At 39.0% G+C, this 19,679-nt stretch overlaps 1 protein-coding gene across 2 annotated transcripts; it reads left to right on the forward strand.

The window, feature by feature from the left end:
• Window positions 1-1,116: 1,116 nt before the first annotated feature.
• Window positions 1,117-8,269, forward strand: SLITRK5 (SLIT and NTRK like family member 5). 2 transcript variants are annotated; one of them, XM_068676944.1, is made up of 2 exons: window positions 1,117-1,246; window positions 3,752-8,269. In XM_068676944.1, exon 2 carries the CDS (start codon window positions 3,760-3,762, stop codon window positions 6,631-6,633), a length of 2,874 nt encoding a protein of 957 aa, XP_068533045.1. In that variant the 5' UTR covers window positions 1,117-1,246; window positions 3,752-3,759; the 3' UTR covers window positions 6,634-8,269. The 2 variants fall into 2 exon arrangements, with proteins under 2 accessions (XP_068533045.1, XP_068533038.1); XM_068676937.1 differs by lacking the exon at window positions 1,117-1,246 and adding an exon at window positions 1,855-2,766.
• The last annotated feature ends 11,410 nt before the right edge of the window (window positions 8,270-19,679 follow it).

Below are 19,679 nucleotides of genomic sequence, written 5' to 3' on the forward strand. Positions count from 1 at the left end.
GGCGGCAGCGGGAGGAGCCGCACGGTACAGCTCCGTGCAGCACCGCTCCGCGGCCAATCGGAGGGGGCCTGGGGATGGCCCCCGGCCTCCAACCGCTGTGAGGAGAGCGGTCAGGGCAAGGAACGGGGCACGTCCCCGGAGTCACTGCGTTGCCGTTGCTGCACCCCAGCTCGGGTGGGCAGACGAGGGAGGCAACGCGCGCGGACCCTGCACACCCCCCAGCCCCAGATGCAGAGGACGCGCGCTGCCAAACCGGCCGCGTCCCCTCTCCGCGGCCACCTGGTCCCCCGGCGGACGCTCCCGCACGTTCCCTGGGGGAAGCGGCTCCGCTCCGCGGTCAGCGGGCGCTGCTGGAGGACGGGGGGTGGACGGCAGCGCCGCCAGGACCTGGGACCCCGTCCTGAGGGCTGGGGTCGGGGTACGGGGGCGGCGGCGGCGAGCGGGGAAAGTTGCCCGGTGCCGCGGGCGGCAGCGGGAGCGCGCCGGGGGCGGCGGCGCGGCAGTAGTATCGGCATGTGCGTGTGCGCGCCCCGCCGTGCGTGTGCGCTCTGCGGGACCGCGCGGGCGGCGTGCGCGACGCTGAGCGCCCACCGCGCTCTCAGCTGGGGAGACCCCCTTCCTTGCCCCCCCATTCCCCTCCCCCGTTTCCCCCTCCATCCCCGGGCCTCATCCTTCCCCCCGTGTCCCCCTCCCTCCTCCCCTCCCCCCCCCCCCGCCTCCTCTCTCCTCCTCCCCGCGGCGCCCCGCAACCCTGTCCCCGCGCAGCCCCCGCCCGACGCCGCCCCGCCTTCCCCCCCCCCCCCCATACCCCCCTCCATCCTTTCCCTAATTTTCCCCTCCCGCTGCTCTCCGCCGGCCGCCCCCGCCCGCCCCGCGCGGGCGCGCGCCGGAGCGCGCGGGCGCGGGCGGGCGCGCCGCCGCGGCTGCCCGGGCACGAGCCCACCCGCGCGTGCAGCGTGTCTGTGCGTGAGTGTGTGTGCACGCGTGTGTGTGTGTGTGTGTGTGTGTGTGTGTGTGCACGCGTGTGTGTGTGCGCGTGTGTGCGCGCGCCCCTGTGTGAACGCCAGTGCCTCGGCGCCGCCCGGCCGCGGGGTGCTGTTTGTGTGCGTTTCTCACCGAAGCCTTCCCCGGCCGCAAAAAATCCTCCTCGGCTTCCTCGTCCTCCGCCGCCGCCACCGCCCCCGCGCACCGAACGGGCGCCTTCATGTGCTGCCACCATGCTTGGGCCCTGGGGATTTCGGGAGAAGTAAGTACCAGGGTTGACTTTTCTCGCGCTCTCTTTTCTTCCTCTCTTCCTTCTCCCCCTTCCACCCCCCCTCCAACGCACCCCCCCGCCCCTTCCCGCCGGGTCTTTCCTTGCTGTTTCTACCCCCCCCCCCCCCGCCCCTCCTCCGCCCCCCTTCCCCCACCCCCAGCCATTTCTCCCAATTCTGGGTGCTGCTCGGCTGGGTGGCAGTGTCCGGCTGGGGCCGCTTGCTTGCTGCTGCTGTCGGCGGTACTGAAAGCTGCTGCTTCGAGCCGGATATGCAGTGCGGTAATCTGAGGGATGAACTCTTTGGGGGAAAAAGCACACACACACACACGAGAAAAATCCCCATGCAGCCCCTTTCCCCCCCTCCCCCTCTCCCAGTATGAACCTCTGTAGGGAGCTGGCGAACAGCAGCATGCAGTCATCACACAGGGGTTTCCAGGGCGGGATTGCAACCTTGCATATAGCCAGCTACAACTTTATTTTCTCTACCTCCCATCCCCCCACCCCACCCCACCCCACCCCCCCTTTTTTTTTTTTTTTTTTTTTTTCAGAGAAAGGGAGAAAGGAGGCGGGAGGGAAGATTGTATTTGCCTCCTTTGCTAACCATAATTGAATTAAAGTTGTAAAATGCCTGGGAGTTTAACACTGACCGAGCAGGTTTTCAATAGCTTTTTCTTTTTTTTCCCTCCGAAGATCTGTCAGTTAATGAATGGATCTGATCGAGCTGAGAAAGAATATGCTAGAGACATGCCTTTGAGTAAAATTTTTGCTGCCTTTTTGCAGTGAAGCCTTTTGGTTTGAGTAATTCCGATCCAGTTGACGTCTGGTCAGAATTAGAGAGATTTGCCGAGACTTCCGATTTCTTGCTGCATGACTGCCTTTGCTGCAAGTGCCAAATTTGCAGCCTTGAACCTGATGCCACAGGAGATGTCTTGCAGTGCTGAGACTTGACGGTTTTTAGGATGCGTTCCTCCAAACGAGTTGTGGCATGAGGATAGAAGCTCTGAGGTGGGCAATAGAAAATGCAAGCCTGCTCCAAGCCCCTAGAATTTTAAGCCCAGATGATTTATTAGCTTTCCCCTACCAACACACACAATGTATATATTTTCCTTATTCACATTGCTTTTAGGCTAGTAGAAGTAGAAGAAAGCCACAAGGAGTCAGAAAGACTGCAAGAAGGAATGGAAATGGGATTTGTTTCTGACCAGATGAAATTTGGGTGTTAAATCACTGATGCAGGTCAATGGTAGGGTTCCCCCTCCACTCCCCACTGGCTTTTAATCAGCCTGGGTGTCTTCTCCCCTAAAGGATGAAGAGTACTGACAGCCATCGCTGCTTATAATCAGTAACTCTGATGCTTGGAGTGTTGGCGATGAGATATTTCCATGAGACCTATTTAGATCTCTCCGCTTCTACCAGGCTAGTTTTGCAGAACGTTGGGAATAAGCGGTATGTCAGATATGGCTGAGACTCCGAAGATGATCTGCATGCTTTACATTTTTCACAAATTTTGGGTGAGTGGTTAAAACATTTCCTCTAAGAGTGAGTGTGTGTGTGTGGCTGTGTGTGTAAGACCTCTGCCTGATATTCTTCACTGTTACATTGTACATAACTCAATTCCAATCAAGATGATTTACTTGTGTAAAGATACAAAATTTCTCTCACTCGACAGCTTTTAAGTGCACTGAGTAGGAGGCTAATGTATTTAATTTCATTACCGAATAATTCTGCCACAAAAGTCCTCTGTGGTGTGTGTGTGTGTGTGTGGCTATGGCTGTGTGGCTGTGTGTGCATATGTGCAGATGGGTGTGTGCCTGTGTGCATGCATGCTTTGTAAATGTATAGATAAAAATAATCACATAAAAGAGTTTTAAGAAATAGGTGATTTGGAGAAACTGTCAGTATCCTCTCTGTTGAATTAAGCTGCTGTTTTCAGCACTGGCATTTTTATCTGGCTTCCTACCATGGCTTTTCCAACACTGGTTAAAAATCAAGGTAGCACTTTGGCTCTGTTAAAATAGGGAAAGACCTTAATGCGCTGTTCACTGAGGAGGTTCTGAAGGGAAGGGGGAGCTGGGTAATAGGGGAGGTGGGAAACCTCGTAAAATGGTGCTTCTTTTCTCTTAAATTAGAACCGTGAAACCGAACTGACAGCCATTTTATGTATATTTATGGGGCTGGTTGTGAAAAAGAAATCCAATGAAACATTGAAATGTACCACATATGAATAGAACTAGAATGATTCCTACTGCGATCTCACCTTTTTAAACACTGCAGGCATTTGACTCACTAGGAATTTCCCATCAACCTTCTAATCAATGCATGTCATTCAGTTTTCAAAAGTGTGGGAATTAGAAGTGACAGGAGGATTTTTTTTTTTGTTTGATTACCAGTCCATTCTCCACTCCACTGAAGATATATACAAACTTTGTGTCCGCTTTAAATTTTACGGGGTTATGCTATTATGTTGCTTTCTTTTTTCTTTCCTTACCCTTACAGGAAATAAAATGTACGCTTGCTGCTCCACAGTAACTTTGGAACAGGACCTCAACAAAAAAATGCATATCTGGATGCTGCAGACGATCGCGTTTGCTTTAACATCGCTAGTCCTTTCGTGGGCAGAAAGCATCGAGTATTATGGAGAAATCTGTGATAATGCGTGTCCTTGTGAGGAGAAGGACAGCATCCTAACAGTGAGCTGTGAAAACAGAGGGATCATCAGCCTTTTTGAGATCAGTCCACCGAGGTTCCCTGTCTACCACCTCTTGTTGTCTGGGAACCTTTTGAACAGGCTGTACCCAAACCAATTTGTTAATTACACAGGGGCTTCGATTTTGCATCTAGGGAGCAATGACATACAAGACATTGAAACAGGGGCCTTTCATGGTCTGAGAGGCTTAAGAAGGCTACACTTGAACAATAACAAGCTGGAACTTCTACGAGACGACACTTTCCTTGGTCTAGAGAGTTTGGAATACCTACAGGTTGATTATAATTATATTAGTATCATTGAACCTAATGCCTTCAGCAAACTGCATTTGCTGCAGGTGCTGATTCTCAATGATAACCTCCTCTCCAGTTTGCCCAACAACCTTTTCCGTTTTGTGCCCTTAACTCACTTGGATCTGAGGGGCAACCGGCTGAAGCTGTTGCCCTATGTGGGCCTTTTGCAGCACATGGATAAAGTGGTGGAGCTGCAGCTGGAGGAAAACCCCTGGAATTGTTCTTGTGAGTTGATTGCTCTAAAGGATTGGCTAGACAGTATCTCCTACTCTGCACTGGTGGGAGATGTGGTTTGTGAGACCCCTTTTCGCTTACACGGTCGAGATTTGGATGAAGTTTCCAAGCAGGAGCTTTGCCCCAGGAGACTCATCTCGGATTACGAAATGAGACCACAGACACCATTGAGCACCACAGGGTATTTCCACACTACCCCAGCCTCAGTCAACTCTGTGGCCACTTCTTCTTCAGCTGTTTACAAATCCCCCTTGAAGCCCCCCAAAGGGACCCGCCAACCCAACAAGACGAGGGTGCGACCCACCTCCCGTCTGCCCTCCAAAGACCTGGGATACAGCAACTACGGACCCAGCATTGCCTACCAGACCAAATCCCCGGTGCCTTTGGAGTGTCCCACTGCCTGCACTTGCAACTTGCAGATTTCTGACCTGGGCCTCAATGTCAATTGTCAGGAGAGGAAGATTGAGAGCATTTCTGAGCTACAGCCCAAACCTTATAATCCTAAGAAGATGTATCTGACAGAAAACTACATCGCTCTGGTACGCAGGGCAGATTTTGTGGATGCCACCGGGCTGGATTTACTGCACCTGGGCAATAATCGTATCTCGGTCATTCAGGACCGGGCTTTTGGGGATTTAACTAATTTGCGAAGGCTGTACCTGAATGGGAACCGGATCGAGCGGCTGAGCCCAGAGCTGTTCTATGGGCTACAAAGCCTACAGTACCTTTTCCTGCAGTATAATGTCATCCGGGAGATAGAGGCGGGCACCTTTGAACCTGTCCCCAACCTTCAGCTCTTGTTTTTGAATAACAATCTTCTGAGATCTTTGCCTGGGAACATTTTTTCTGGTCTCTCCCTCTACAGGCTGAGCCTGCGGAGCAACCACTTCTCCTACCTGCCAGTGAGCGGGGTGCTGGACCAGCTGAAATCCCTGCTGCAGATCGACCTGCACGAGAACCCCTGGGACTGTACCTGCGACGTGGTAGGCATGAAGCTGTGGCTGGAGCAGCTCAACACCGGCGTCCTAGTGGACCAGGTGATCTGCGAGTCCCCGAAGAAATTCGCCCAGAGCGACATGCGAGCTGTCCGGGCAGAGCTGCTGTGCCCCGACTACTCGGACATCGTCGTCTCCACGCCCACGCCGTCCCCGGGCCAGCTCCCGGCCAGGACCACCCCCTCCTCCTCCACCGTGCGCCTCAATGGCACAGCGGCGGTGGGCGGCTCCACGCCTGCGGGCGGCGGCGGCGGCGGCTCCTCGGTGCCGCTCTCGGTGCTGATCCTCAGCCTGCTGCTGGTCTTCATCATGTCGGTCTTCGTGGCGGCGGGGCTCTTCGTGTTAGTGATGAAGCGGCGCAAGAAGGGCCAGGGTGACCACGCCAGCGCCAACAACTCCGACGTGAGCTCCTTCAACATGCAGTACAGCGTCTACAGCGGCGCCCACCACCACCACCACCACCCGCACCTCCAGCAGCACCCTCCCCACCGCGGCGGCGGCGGCGGGGGGGGCGCAGTGCTGCCCAAAGTGAAGACCCCCGCCGGTCACGTCTACGAGTACATCCCGCACCCCTTGGGCCACATGTGCAAAAATCCCATCTACCGCTCCCGGGAGGGCAACGCGGGCGAGGATTATAAAGACCTCCACGAGCTCAAGGTCACCTACAGCAGCCACCCCCTGCAAGCTGGGGGGGGCACCCAGCCTCCCCCGCCGCCCCCGCCGCCGACGGCGCCCGGCGGGGAGGATGCGCCTGGGCGCAGCCCCGCGTACAGCGTAAGCACCATCGAGCCGCGAGAGGAGCTGCTCTCCCCGGTGCAAGACGCCGATCGCTTTTACAGGGGCATTTTGGAGCCCGACAAACACTCCTCCTCCTCCACGCTGGGCACAGCCGGCTCCTCCCTCCCCGACTACCCCAAGCTCCCCGCCGCCTACACCTATTCCCCCAACTATGACCTTAGGCGTCCCCACCAGTACTTGCACCCGGGGCCGGGGGACGGCAGGCTCCGGGAAACGGTGCTCTACAGTCCCCCGAGTACTGTCTATGTAGAGCCCAACAGGAACGAGTACCTGGAGCTAAAAGCAAAACTAAATGCAGAGCCGGACTACCTCGAAGTGCTGGAAAAACAGACCACATTCAGCCAGTTCTGAGAAACAGTGCTTCTCCCCTTTCCCCGCCAACCACAGCAGCTCCTTCTCTAGAGTATTTGTATTTAATAACCACATGCAAAACAAAGAAACATAAATGCTGACCTCCCCCTGCCCCACCTCACCCCCCTCTTTTTTCCCCTTAAATTCATTTTATTGTAGGGTGAAGTGCCTTGGCACGGGATTTTTCAGCTTTTGGGAATGATTCTGAAAGAGTGTGCTGTTTATTTTATTTCATTTTCGGCTGCCTTTATTTTTTTATTATTATTTTTATTTTATTTTTTTTATTTTTTACTCTGGAAGTAGAAAACCACCTATTATGTAAACTGGGCACAACACTGGTATTGTGCATGAGTCTATGTGTGCTTGGGAAAGGTGGCAGGAGGGTCTTGTCAGGTCATATTCAGGTTACAAGTACAAAAGTCATGGTCCTTGTGTTTTTTTTTTTTGTTTTTGTTTTTGTTTTTTTTTTTGTTTGTTTGTTTGTTTTTTGTGTGTCAGTGTTTTTGTTTTGTTTTGTTTTCTTTTAAACCAACATTGTTTAGTTTTATTTTCTTTCTGGTTATGTACAGCGCACATTTTCCCCTTTTAGCCATGTTAGCCATGGGTGAGTTTAAATGGCTTTTATGGAGAGATTAGCACACCCCGACTTTAATACAAGGTTTCCTTTTTTTAAGGATGTGTTTGTATGCTTTCTGGGCTTTTGAATTAAAATATATATATATATATATTATGATCTTTAAAAGGATCACTGTAGATGTGGACAAATCATTAAAGAGTGCAGAGATATATGATCCATAACTGGGTAGTGAAAATAACTTATTGATGAAATATAAAAAAAATATTTTATTGTAGCACCTATTTTTATATGCACATTAGCATTTCTCTTTCCTTCACTATTTTAGGAACAAATCCTGCAAATTCTTACTCACTGAAGTATCTTTACTTGTGAAAGAAGTCCCAGCTTAAACCTTCATCCTGCAGGCACTTAAGCACATGAAAAACTTTAATCATGTGTGTAACCCTGCAGAGCATTAATATACTCATCATTCTTACAAGTAAAACTACTGGGACTTTTTTTTTTTTTTTTTTTTTTTCCAGGATGGGTTCCAAAGTCTGCAGATGCTCTGAAGTGTTGCACTACATTGAGAGCTGCTTTTTTTTTTTTCCTTTTTTTTTTTTTTTTCTCAAAGCCAATACAGTATCATGATAACCTTATAAATCATTATACATAATCCCAATTAAGACCAAATCTTAACAGACAATCTAAGACATATAACCTGTTCACAATAGGAAAAAATAATGTTTCTTTATGCTAAAATATACCTTTTAGCAACCTCCTGCTCAGGCATCTAGCGGGGCAAGCTAGTGAGGGACATGTAGTAGGCATTCATTTTAACAGGAAAAAAAATGCTTTGGTTTTATCAGTATTCTTTCTCTTTTTTGTTGTTCCCCCTTTTTTTTTCTTTCTTTCTTTCTTTCTTTCTTTCTTTCTTTCTTTCTTTCTTTCTTTCTTTCTTTCTTTCTTTCTTTCTTTCTTTCTTTCTTTCTTTCTTTCTTTCTTTCTTTCTTTCTTTCTTTCTTTCTTTCTTTCTTTCCCTCTCTCTCTCTCTCTCTCTCTCTCTCTTTCTTTCTCTTTCTCTCTCCCTTCCTTCCTTCCTTCCTTCCTTCCTTCCTTCCTTCCTTCCTTCCTTCCTTCCTTCCTTCCTTCCTTCCTTCCTTCCTTCCTTCCTTCCTTCCTTCCTTCCTTCCTTCCTTCCTTCCTTCCTTCCTCCTTCCTTCCTTCCTTCCTTCCTTCCTTCCTTCCTTCCTTCCTTCCTTCCTTCCTTCCTTCCTTCCTTCCTTCCTTCCTTCCTTCCTTCCTTCCTTCCTTCTTTCTTTCTTTCTTTCTTTCTTTCTTTCTTTCTTTCTTTCTTTCTTTCTTTCTTTCTTTCTTTCTTTCTTTCTTTCTTTCTTTCTTTCTTTCTTTCTTTTCTTTCTTTCTTCTTCTTTCTTTCTTTCTTTCTTTCTTTCTTTCTTTCTTTCTTTCTTTCTTTCTTTCTTTCTTTCTTTCTTTCTTTCTTTCTTTCTTTCTTTCTTTCTTTCTTTCTCTTTCTCTTTCTTTCTTTCTTTCTTTCTTTCTTTCTTTCTTTCTTTCTTTCTTTCTTTCTTTCTTTCTTTCTTTCTTTCTTTCTTTCTTTCTTTCTTTCTTTCTTTCTTTCTTTTCTTTCTTTCTTTCTTTCTTTCTCTTTCATTCATTAGTTAACCAAAACACAATGACTTGACAGTGGTTGTAGCCAGTTTCTGATTGCTTAGTATGGACCCTCATGTTTACTGGCATTTCAGAAGATCAAACGATGGACTGTACACATCTATTTACAATATCTTTACCCCTTTGGGCAGCAGGCAATGGCAAGTATATTGATAAACACAGCATCACTGTAAGATGGGACAACTGATGTCTCTCATATGTATCCCAGCACATGTGATTTTTTAATAGTTTCTGAATAAACACTTGATAAATATTTCAAATGTGAGAATATGAAATGATGAGTATCTGAATTTTAAAATTTCTTGCCAATATCATCTGTTTATTTGTTGGTTTCTCTTTACTAGCAATTATGCTTCATCAGAAAGTCATAACATTTTTAGGCATCATATAACGTGTTCTTTATCTTTAAAACGCAATATACGGTCATTACCAGCATATATAACGTGGGTCAGAACTACACATAAATAAATGTCTCACCAACATATTGAGTAGGATAGTTCTGTATTTACATTTTGTTTCCTTGATAAAGTGGTCTTCAGTATATGGAAAAGGGTATATTTCACATGGGATCTTCTCTTTCTTGACAAGGTTGTCATGTTTGGTATTGTTTGCAGAGTTGATCACTAGTACATCTCTTATTGCAAAAGGGTTCTGTTCTGTTATGTTTTTCCTATCCATGTGCAGTATGTCACTTTTTACAGAAACAAAGCTATATAGCTGGTCCTTTGGAATTCAAGATATATGTTTGGTTGGCATGTGTTCTTTCCTCTATGGCACCAACACAGAGCAAAAGAAAAAAAAAAAAAAAAAAAGCAAAACCCCCCACATGACTTTATTTAACTTGGACAGTTTATTATATGGAGTGTTATTTCAGTTTGAAGTGCAGATAGAGTGTTCTTTTGTCACAAGAGAAATAACTTATCTATTATCTGTACTGCTCTTCATTTCCTGCGGATTTCTCATTGACAGTAGTGAGAAATGTGACTACTGCTACCTGAGGTGCAGTTCTGGAACCCTAATTTTGAATTACCTCCTTTCTAACTATTGCTGAAACCACTGTCCTGGTTCTCCTTTCATTTAAACTCAGTAAAGGCCCACTGTTGCTAAATGGGTATAAGTAAGGAAATTTTCAGCTTCACTGGCTTTGTCATTCAGTAAGAGGAAGGAAGGCTTACTCAGTAAGAATTGAATGAGAAATTCCTGCAAACAGTGTGCAGCTTTTCATGTGTATATGTATTTTTTTTCTCTCTGGGTCTAAACTTATAAACAGGAGTTTGCATGGGATTCAACAGAAATGTAGGATTAGGTTCTTAATGTGAAAGGTACATTTTACATGGCATTCTGCCACAAAGAGGCAGCATCCACAAATGAGTAAATGAACAGGAATTGCTTGAATTTATAGCCAATTATTAAATAGCCAATAACTATTCCTCAGCAATCTCTTTATGCTTGCATTCTGATGTTGCTATTTCTGAGGCTGGTAATACTGATGCTTCCACATTTTCTAAATATATTTAATAACAGGATTTGAATTTTTTTTTTTTTCTCTTAGCATCTATATGAAAATCAGAACAATTCATTTAAATTCCTTCAATTTCTCATTTTCAGTAGAAAAAATATATTATTTTACTATATAGTAGTTCCATTACTGGAGAAAGAAAGATGCTTAAGTTACCTTCAGATAGTGCATTCTTGAAGACAAATCTTCAAAAAGGATGCAGAGTGTAAAATAGTATCTTCAGTCTATAATTATCCTGCAGTACACCTGACAGGGCTATTTGTGAATGAGGACTTTAATGGAAGTAGGATTTCCCACTCAATGGCTACAATGATATACCATCTATGGAAAATTATAGTAAGAAAAAGTAGATGGAAATGTCAGTTGACAAAAGATTTGAAATTACAGAATAAGTTTTTTGTTTGTTTGTTTGTTTGTTTTGTTTTGTTTGTTTAAGAAAAAGTGTTGTATATGAATATGTCTCTGTTTTGTTAACAAGATTGTTGAAAGCTGAATGATGGTTAGTGCTGACCAAAGGGGTAAAAGTGTCAGAAGTAAAAAAACATTTATCCCTATTTTAAGAATTCAAAATATTATTTTAGCCTGTTTTAGGCTTATATCAGACTATTTTAGTCCGGTGGCCAGACTGATTTATTTATTTATTTTTGATGAGTTATATTGAGCTTACTGAATCACTCATGTGGCCTCACTTTTTTTTTTTTCTTTTTCCAAAAAGTGCATGAAATTCTGTAATAAAAGATGAAAAAAGGTGGAAAAGACTTCTCAATGTTACTACTAGAATCAAAACATGGACCATGATAATACAGAACATTTAAGCTCATCGAATAAAAGAAATTCTTTGTATTTTCTGTTGCTTTTCAGTATTTTGCCAATTCAATGCCCTAAATATTCATGGTGAGTTTAAGGGTGAGATTCTTTTTTCTCTCTAACAGTCTAACATAAATGCAGCTTCCAATATAATGCCTCTAGGGCCTAAATTCTATCACTTTTTTTTTTTTTTTGTCCCATTATTTTATTGGTCACTTAAATTTGTAAAAACATATACAGGTGATTCTGTATACTGCAGTGTTTAATTTCTGAATGTTTTCCTATGTTTTAATTTTTGAAAAACACATCTTCATGTGTTTTCTTGTATTTTCATTTTTTTTCTATAATGTTTTCCTTTTTTTGGTAATGTTTCTTAGGAGCATTTCCTTTATATGTTAGATGTAGTGGTACCTTTTCTCATATCACATAATAATTATTAAAGTAATATGACAAAAATAATATTTAAATATCATTAATTAAGAGCCTCTGTCCCACAGAAAACACATCTAAGAAAATATATCTGAAAAGTCACTAACAGATAATCATGGTTGGTGGTAAAATATGAAGGTAATATCCAAGTTCTTGAGGTTGCTTAGACACATTTGAGCTAGAGCTCAAATGTGACCAGTGTGTTGTGTGTTTCTTACAGAAACTTAGAAGTCTGAGTCTGCTTAATGCATATGGTTCCCACTCAGGGCAGTCTGTTAAAGCAAATCTTGAAGGATCGGACTTGATGACAGGGTGAATAACAGCTTCTTCATTTTTAGAGAGAAGGCTCTTTATATTACCTGGTGTCTCTGGGGATACTGAATAGCCTTTCATGTGAGTAAAAACTGGCATACTGAAATGCAGCATCTCCAAAACAGCCCCCAGAGAAGGGTGCCAGAATCTTTGGTTGTCTCATGCAGAACTGAGAATGATATTGGTACTACTGGCATTAAGAAGAAAAATTAAGGGAGAAAAGAGAGAATGGCAGACACAATTCCATAGCCATCAGCCTTCAAATGGTCTTAACGCTTGTATTGATTAATTGATTGTAGGGAACTTGCACCTCCTTTCTGCAACATCCATTTGTTCTGGAGAGTGTAGAACCTCAAGCCAAAGAGTGACAACTGGGTGGAGAAGTAGATGTGTGAGGTGGTTGTGTGAGAAGTTTGGACAGAATAGCAGCACTATGAATGAGGCAGCCACTTGTTCATTTGAATAATTTCCCAAATCTTCTAAGAAAATTTGCAATGTGCTCTGCTGTAACGAAAGCATATAAATCTCCTTTCAGTCAAGCAATACTACCTTTTGGATTTGTCTTTATCCATCTATGTATAAATACTATCCTAATATATATATATATATCACAACTCTTTACAATTTATATTATTTTCTTACATTTCATTATTTAGCTACATTTCAGAGTACCTAGTAGTATGATAACACTTCAGAAATACTATGCACTTTTGGACTATTTTTTTATTCTTAAAGCACTGAACAGAACATTGTTAGGAAGCACAAAGAAATGCATTTAGGTCATAGGAACCAGAGGCATTTAATTCACTGAATATACAAAGAAATAAACTGTAATGAAGTTTGTAATCAAATGGTTATCAAATTAACTATATAACGTATAGCTAATGGGCCATATTTTGCCTTCTAGTGGTATAAAACTGGATTCCATTGACTTGTCAAAGTTAAAAAACATTTACCTTGCTCTTGTGAGTTGGGCTTTATGTCACTGAAATAAGCCATTCTCTTAGCATTATTCTTTCGTAAATGGAAAAATTTGAATACAATAGTCATAAACATTTGCAGTACTACTATTTACCCTCAAAATGAATTACATCTATTTCCAATCTGCTGACAAATTAACTGAACATTAATATAGTATATCACTGTGAAATTTATCTCAGAACCATAATGTCCTGATTATGTGGGGAAGTTCAATTTACATATACGTATGTAGCCCTTGCGCATGATGGACAAAATGAAGTGACAACATGTTTTATTTAATTCTGTGGGCTTGGTACTCCAACCTTGAATTAGGTTTGATAAAAATTATTTTTCATGTCATGTTTTGTTTATTTGCTTGGTTGTTTGTTTTCACTCATTGAGCGTATCACCATTTTTACTGTAGTTGTGCAGCCTTATATTTACAATGTATTTAAGTTTTGCAGAAAACTGTGGCTGATGTCAAAACTAAAAGAAGATTTTTATTTTTGTTCTTTCTGTTTGGACACATTTTTAACTGTTATATATCATGACATTGTTTGGGGTGACCTTCCAAAAATACACCTACAGTGGGTAAGATAGAGTCAGATATATGGGTAAGATAAATGTCTAGTTTAATATATCATGTAATAAAAACATTTTATTGTCATGATTTCAAAAATATATATGATTTTGTGAGTGTTAGATTATCAATACATTCAACCATTCTGTTAAATTTGTAGCGATATCTTGACAAAGAAAAAAAAATAAAAGTTTATATTCCTGTTTGGGAAACGGGACGAATATTGTTGTCAGGGAAATCATATCAGCTTTAATTAAAATTGCATTTTTAAAAAATGACTAAGTTAAGATATCTTAAAGTAAAGCTTGAAAGGTGAAAATCTAGTTTTCTAATTAAGGAAAACAATTTAATTACCAAGATTAATATTTTAATTCTACCATCTGCATACTAAAAAATAAATGCATATACATATGTATGTGTATATATACAAAAGTGTATGTATATATATATATACATGTATGTATGCATACACATATCTATCTATATTTCATTAGTTAACATTATCTGATGTAAGAATATTTCCATATGTCTTTTTAAGTCTTTTAAGCCTGGAATGAAGCACAGGGTAGACCGCTATATTTTCAAAATTACGGAAATGTCACTAGCCATAAAAGACAATAACTTTTATATATTATATATATCATATATATACTATATATATATATATGATATATATATATATATTATATATAACTACATAACTATATAGTTATATAAATGTTGATTTGGTATTACTAGAAACAAATGATCAAGCCCAAATCAAGTTTACAACTGTTTGAATATAGAGTGAGGAAAATTGATATTCCTGCTTCTTAAAACTCTGCTTTTTACACTTGAAGCAGTGTCACATAATGAGTGGCAGAAATTTAAACCTGCTGTAATTTCATTACAATAATAGCAATTAATTTGTCCAATCAAGTGGCTAAATAAACACGACAAATGTATCTGTGAAAATGAAAACAGTCCTTACGAATATTAGATATCTGATTTCAGTTTTAAAATAATAAATGCATAACTGTGTTTAATTATGAAATAATCATTGCAGGCAAAGATTTGCTCCTGTGTAAATGCTGATCTTAGGTGAAATACTCAGTTTTTTACTTGCAGGTATACTAAAGCTCTTACTCCTATAGCAGTTGTTTTCAAATAAAATTAAAGCAGGGTTGTTCACAGTATCAATACTCTTCAGATATGATACCTTTTTTTTCATTGTAAGTTCTATTTTAAAATTTATAAAATTAAACTTTTTAAATGCAATTTCAGGTTGACTTTTTATTTTTTTTCAAAAAATAATTAATAATCCAATTTTACAATTTTAAACAGTTTTACATTTTGTCTTTTTAAAGTAATTCATAGAACTACTTATCAATGATATATTACTTTATAATATAGTTACATTGAGCATTCTGTTAGATTTTATCGGATATATAGCAAATATATAGCAATATATAGCAAAAACAAATACTGATAGGCTACAGTATGGCTCACATTAATATCAAAATTCAAGAATATATATGTCATAAATTTTCAAATTTATAAAAATTTATAAGAAATGCCAATATTAAGATCAAATAACTCAAGACATACACTTCACACTTTTAAAGAATGAATATTCTGCTGAGTCTTTCCCTCCCAAGTATAAAAATCTTGCTTGGGTATGATGAAAAGTGCATCAAAGGAAAAATAATATGACTATTCAGTGTATCTGATTTTTTTTTAATGTAAATTAAAATTTCCCCTCCTCCCCCTTAAAAAAATAAATAAATCTTTATAGTTTATCTTATGTCTTTGTTTCCTCCTGCAATATTTGAGACTGGTTATTAAATGCTTACATTAGATAGGAAAAATATATGTTGCAAATGAATTTCAAATCTTTATCTGTTAAACATCTCAATCAGTTAAAACAATTAAGTGATTTATAAGTGAGTGTTTCTATAGATTATTGTCTAAGGCAATTACAATATGCTTGGTCTTTCTAAGGGTGGATATTTTTAGTTTATCTACATCCAAAAATAACATGCAATGTAATCAGTTCTCATTGTGGAAAATATTTTAAAATGTTCTATATTGACAAATTCATAAATTTTATATTATTAATGTTTCAAAAACATTGTAACTGTATAAATTTGACTTAACAGCTGAACATTTTCCATTTTATTTTTCTGTTTTCTTGTCTTTTTTTTTTTTTTTTTTCCCTATTCATTACTTGTAATCAAACCACATTCATAGAATAATTCCTTTGTTTTGTAGTCTGCTTTTTATTTTATATTGTGCATGGACCACAATAGTCTGCAAAAGGACCTAAGCTATTGTTCTCAAGTATGTATACTTTCTTTTAAAGAAAAAATATTAGACTCTTTGTACAGATATTGATTTTCTAAGCAGAAAATGGCTTCCCCTCCCTCCCTCCCTCCCTCCCAATTTTAACACTGGGAGGCAGTGAAGAGGCATGAGTGTTTCCCCATGTAGCTCTGATAGCTGGAGTAATACCATAAGCAAAATCCTCATCAGTGTGACTAGAAATTATGTTTTAGGTAGAATTGTTGTTGTTGTTGTGGTTTATTATTATTATATATTTTTTTTAATTCTACTTGTAGCATCATTGTTGTAGGCCTGTAATATATGCATATGCATATATAAATATAGTTATATGTATTTACGTTTGGGCACCAATGAAGAACGAACCTTTCCTTTTTCCTTTTTCCTTTTTCCTTTTTCCTTTTTCCTTTTTCCTTTATCCTTTTTAAATGCACCTTGTCTCAAGAAAAAAAAAATGTTTTATAAATAGGCAATGCTTACATATTTTTTGTTTTCAGCACAATAATTTCAGTGGTAAATCAGTATGTATTGATTAATATCTAGATATATAGAGATGTAGACCTCATCAATAATTTTTAATGAAGTCTGAAATGTTTATTTTTACCTTTTTGGCATAACAGGTAATAGCTACCAAAAAAAAAAAAAAAAAGTGACAAGGTACCATAATATCATATTGAATAATAAAATCTATTAGGTTTATTGTGTGATATATTAATTAAAAAATCTACTAATGCCTTTTGTACATCAACTTTTCCTTATCATTTTCCCTAAAGAATAAGAGAATAAGTTGCTATTCTTTTGAGAAAAGTTGTTTCTTTAATATGAAAAGTAGTTAAGATAATAATTGTAAATCCAGCAGTTTTTAGAAATAGCGTAGGCTGTATTTATATTGGTCAATATTTTTTCATCCGTATGTGAGTTTTGATACTGAATGTGTTCCATAATCTTCAGTATACTTTAGATACTGAATGAGTTCTGTAATTGAATATTTCTTAAGAATTATCTGATTACAAATAAGTTTTGTTAGATTTGGTTAGGATCAGAGGTTTAATTATGGAACAAGAAAAAAGAAGCATCTTCTCATCATTGTGTTTTCATAATATTTATCTCTAGATCTCTCACCAATTAATTAGATTTTTAAAATGTTAAGATGCTAATTTCAACACATTTACTCTTTAGATGTTTGAGAATTAGTTACTACTCTAACTAACCATTCATAGTGAAATAAGAATTCCCAGATTTGGCCTGATCAATACAATATCAGTTCAAATTACTTACTGAGTGAAATTATTTTTCTCTTATGTTTGCCTTATACTTAGTTACCCTTACTTCCTGTTCTGTGTGTTAATGTAAGGCTTGACATTTGATCATTTAATCCTTAAATCTTAATGTTACTTCACACCCAAAATAATCATGTAACATGGTAATGAGGAAAAAAAAATCAAACATAGATTTTGTTTTCTGACTACTTCCCATATGTAAATAATGTGATTAACATGAGCAGTTTTATCTGATTTAGTTGAGATTTATGTATAACATACTTTCATGTCTGAAAAAAGGCATGCAAATATATGTCTGACACATACAGACAAGTCAATCATTAGTCTGAGTTCTGGCTTGCTTGACTGAGAATTAACTGCTTCTTAACATATTAGGATAATGATAATTGTAACCAAAGTCTTTACTTCCTCTGAAGATGAAGCAAAAATCTTAGCAGAACTTGTTTATACTTGTGTAGAAAATATGTGATTACGTTTATGCATTAGACAACATTACAGTATTTTTATGTGCTCAGTAAGGCATGAGTGCTTGAAACCTAATACAAGTTAGGTTTCTGAAAGGGTTATGATTTGTTTTGATTTATTTTTAATTTAATGTTACTGGCCTGAGAAGGTTATTTATAATAATTCTTAAGTCTAAGCAGAAAGGTACTGGAAGGATTAACAAAGATTTTTATTTATTCAGAGATCCAAATTCTAAAGTCATGCATAAATTATAGGTAGTTATGTTTTGAATTTCTTCATTTAGGCCTGTCATATAAAAAATTAGATTTTTTATTCAAACAGAAAAACAGGTTTTGAATGACTTTTAATAGCCATCAACCAAAGGTTTCAACAAGAATTGTCATTATTGTTGTTGAACTTTGCAAAATCAGATCGTATTTATTTTTAAATAGAGGGCTAATATCTTTGCACTTTTATGCTAGTTGAATTTCCTCAGTCATGAATATGAGCCCTTTTTAATTAATTCACATTTTGGGAATATGTCAATTTATATTTATCTAATTTTAAATATCTAAAAGATAAATGTTGTCGAAACTATTTCTTAACACTGAGAAGAAAGTATTTACTTGCAGGGCAAAGAGTCTGAAAGCAAGGATTGTTGCTACTAGGAGTAGAAAGGATACCTTTATTTTTTCATTGTCCAAATACATACATGCAAAAGTAAAAATATAAAAAGTATAGTATTGAATATTCAGAATATTACAAAATCTTACATTTTTAACATTTTTTTAAACATATAAACAGCCTTTTAACCCTTGCTATAAGATTCTTTCATATAAAAGACATAGCAGGAAAAAAAAAGTCAGAACAGAGGCAGATATTTTGATCAAATTTATATAACTAAAAGAATCTTTTTGATCAGCTGGTTTATTTTTGTTTACACAGGAATCAAAATTCTGCATGTCAAATCTGGAAAATATGATGTCATGAAATGCCTTAGTGCCCGGACAAATAATTACTCAGCAGCATTAAAATTGCTACAGCAAACTGAAACTTGAAATTAACATATGATGTTCTGTGAATATGGGAGATATTTGTGAGAGTGCTTTGTTGAAAACTAATTGATAATTATGGCTTGCATTCCTCTAACACCTTTTTTTTTCCCAAAAGGATCTTAAAGTGCCTTGCAAAACTGGAGCCCGTTCTTGCCCTGACTGAAGTCAGTGGGAACGCTGCCAACGTGAACATCTCTGGGCACTTAAGCCAATAAGAACTGCATTCAAATACCACTTCTCCTACCACTGAAATATATAAGTGTTCAACTCACAAAGCAATATTCCTAAGTGGTTTAAGACAGAAAGTGAATATTGTCATATGCAGACAGACATTTTTATGAAAGGAAATATAATATTAAAGGAGTAGATTGTCCAAATATTAAAGTTAATATTCCAAATTTGGTTAACATCTCTGTCTGAGACTTCATCCAAACACATTTTTTGTATTTTTTTTTCCTCATAGATGAACATTAATTTACTTAGTTATAATGACGGATGCACTGATGCCACTTTAATTGTTCATGTGTTACATACACCTACTTCAGGGGTCAGATTTGAATTTTTTGTGCAATAGAATAAAATAATTTCAGAAAAAGTATAACATGGAAATGCAGAAAATAGTGTATATATATTGTAATATTTTTTCTGATTGTTTTGTAATTGCTGCCTGAGTTGAATTACAGACAATATTGGCATATATTTCCATACTTTTTCATTTTGCATATTAAGCTAATTGCTGCAGTAGTTTGATGACAGGATTAGATTTATTTTTTTATTTTTTTTTGTACCTGTTATTCCAGACAGTTGGAAGCAAGTTTTACATCATGTATTCTGATACTTCTATTTTTAAAACTAGGCCTTTCATGTAACTACAAAACAAACAAACAAACAAATATTAAATTACATACAGTAGTGAAAATAAGGGTGATCTAATTCAGAAATTAATAATACTGTAAAAATGCTTGAATTATTTTTCACTCAACTATTTTTATAAATATTACTGAATGATCAATTAAAAATTTTAATGGTCTTAAAATTATTAAAATTTGCCAAATGAAAGAGGAGAACTTTCAAAGTATAAAATATTCCTTAG

Source organism: Anas acuta, chromosome 1, assembly GCF_963932015.1.
Source record: "Anas acuta chromosome 1, bAnaAcu1.1, whole genome shotgun sequence".
In the NCBI taxonomy this organism is placed as follows: domain Eukaryota; kingdom Metazoa; phylum Chordata; class Aves; order Anseriformes; family Anatidae; genus Anas; species Anas acuta.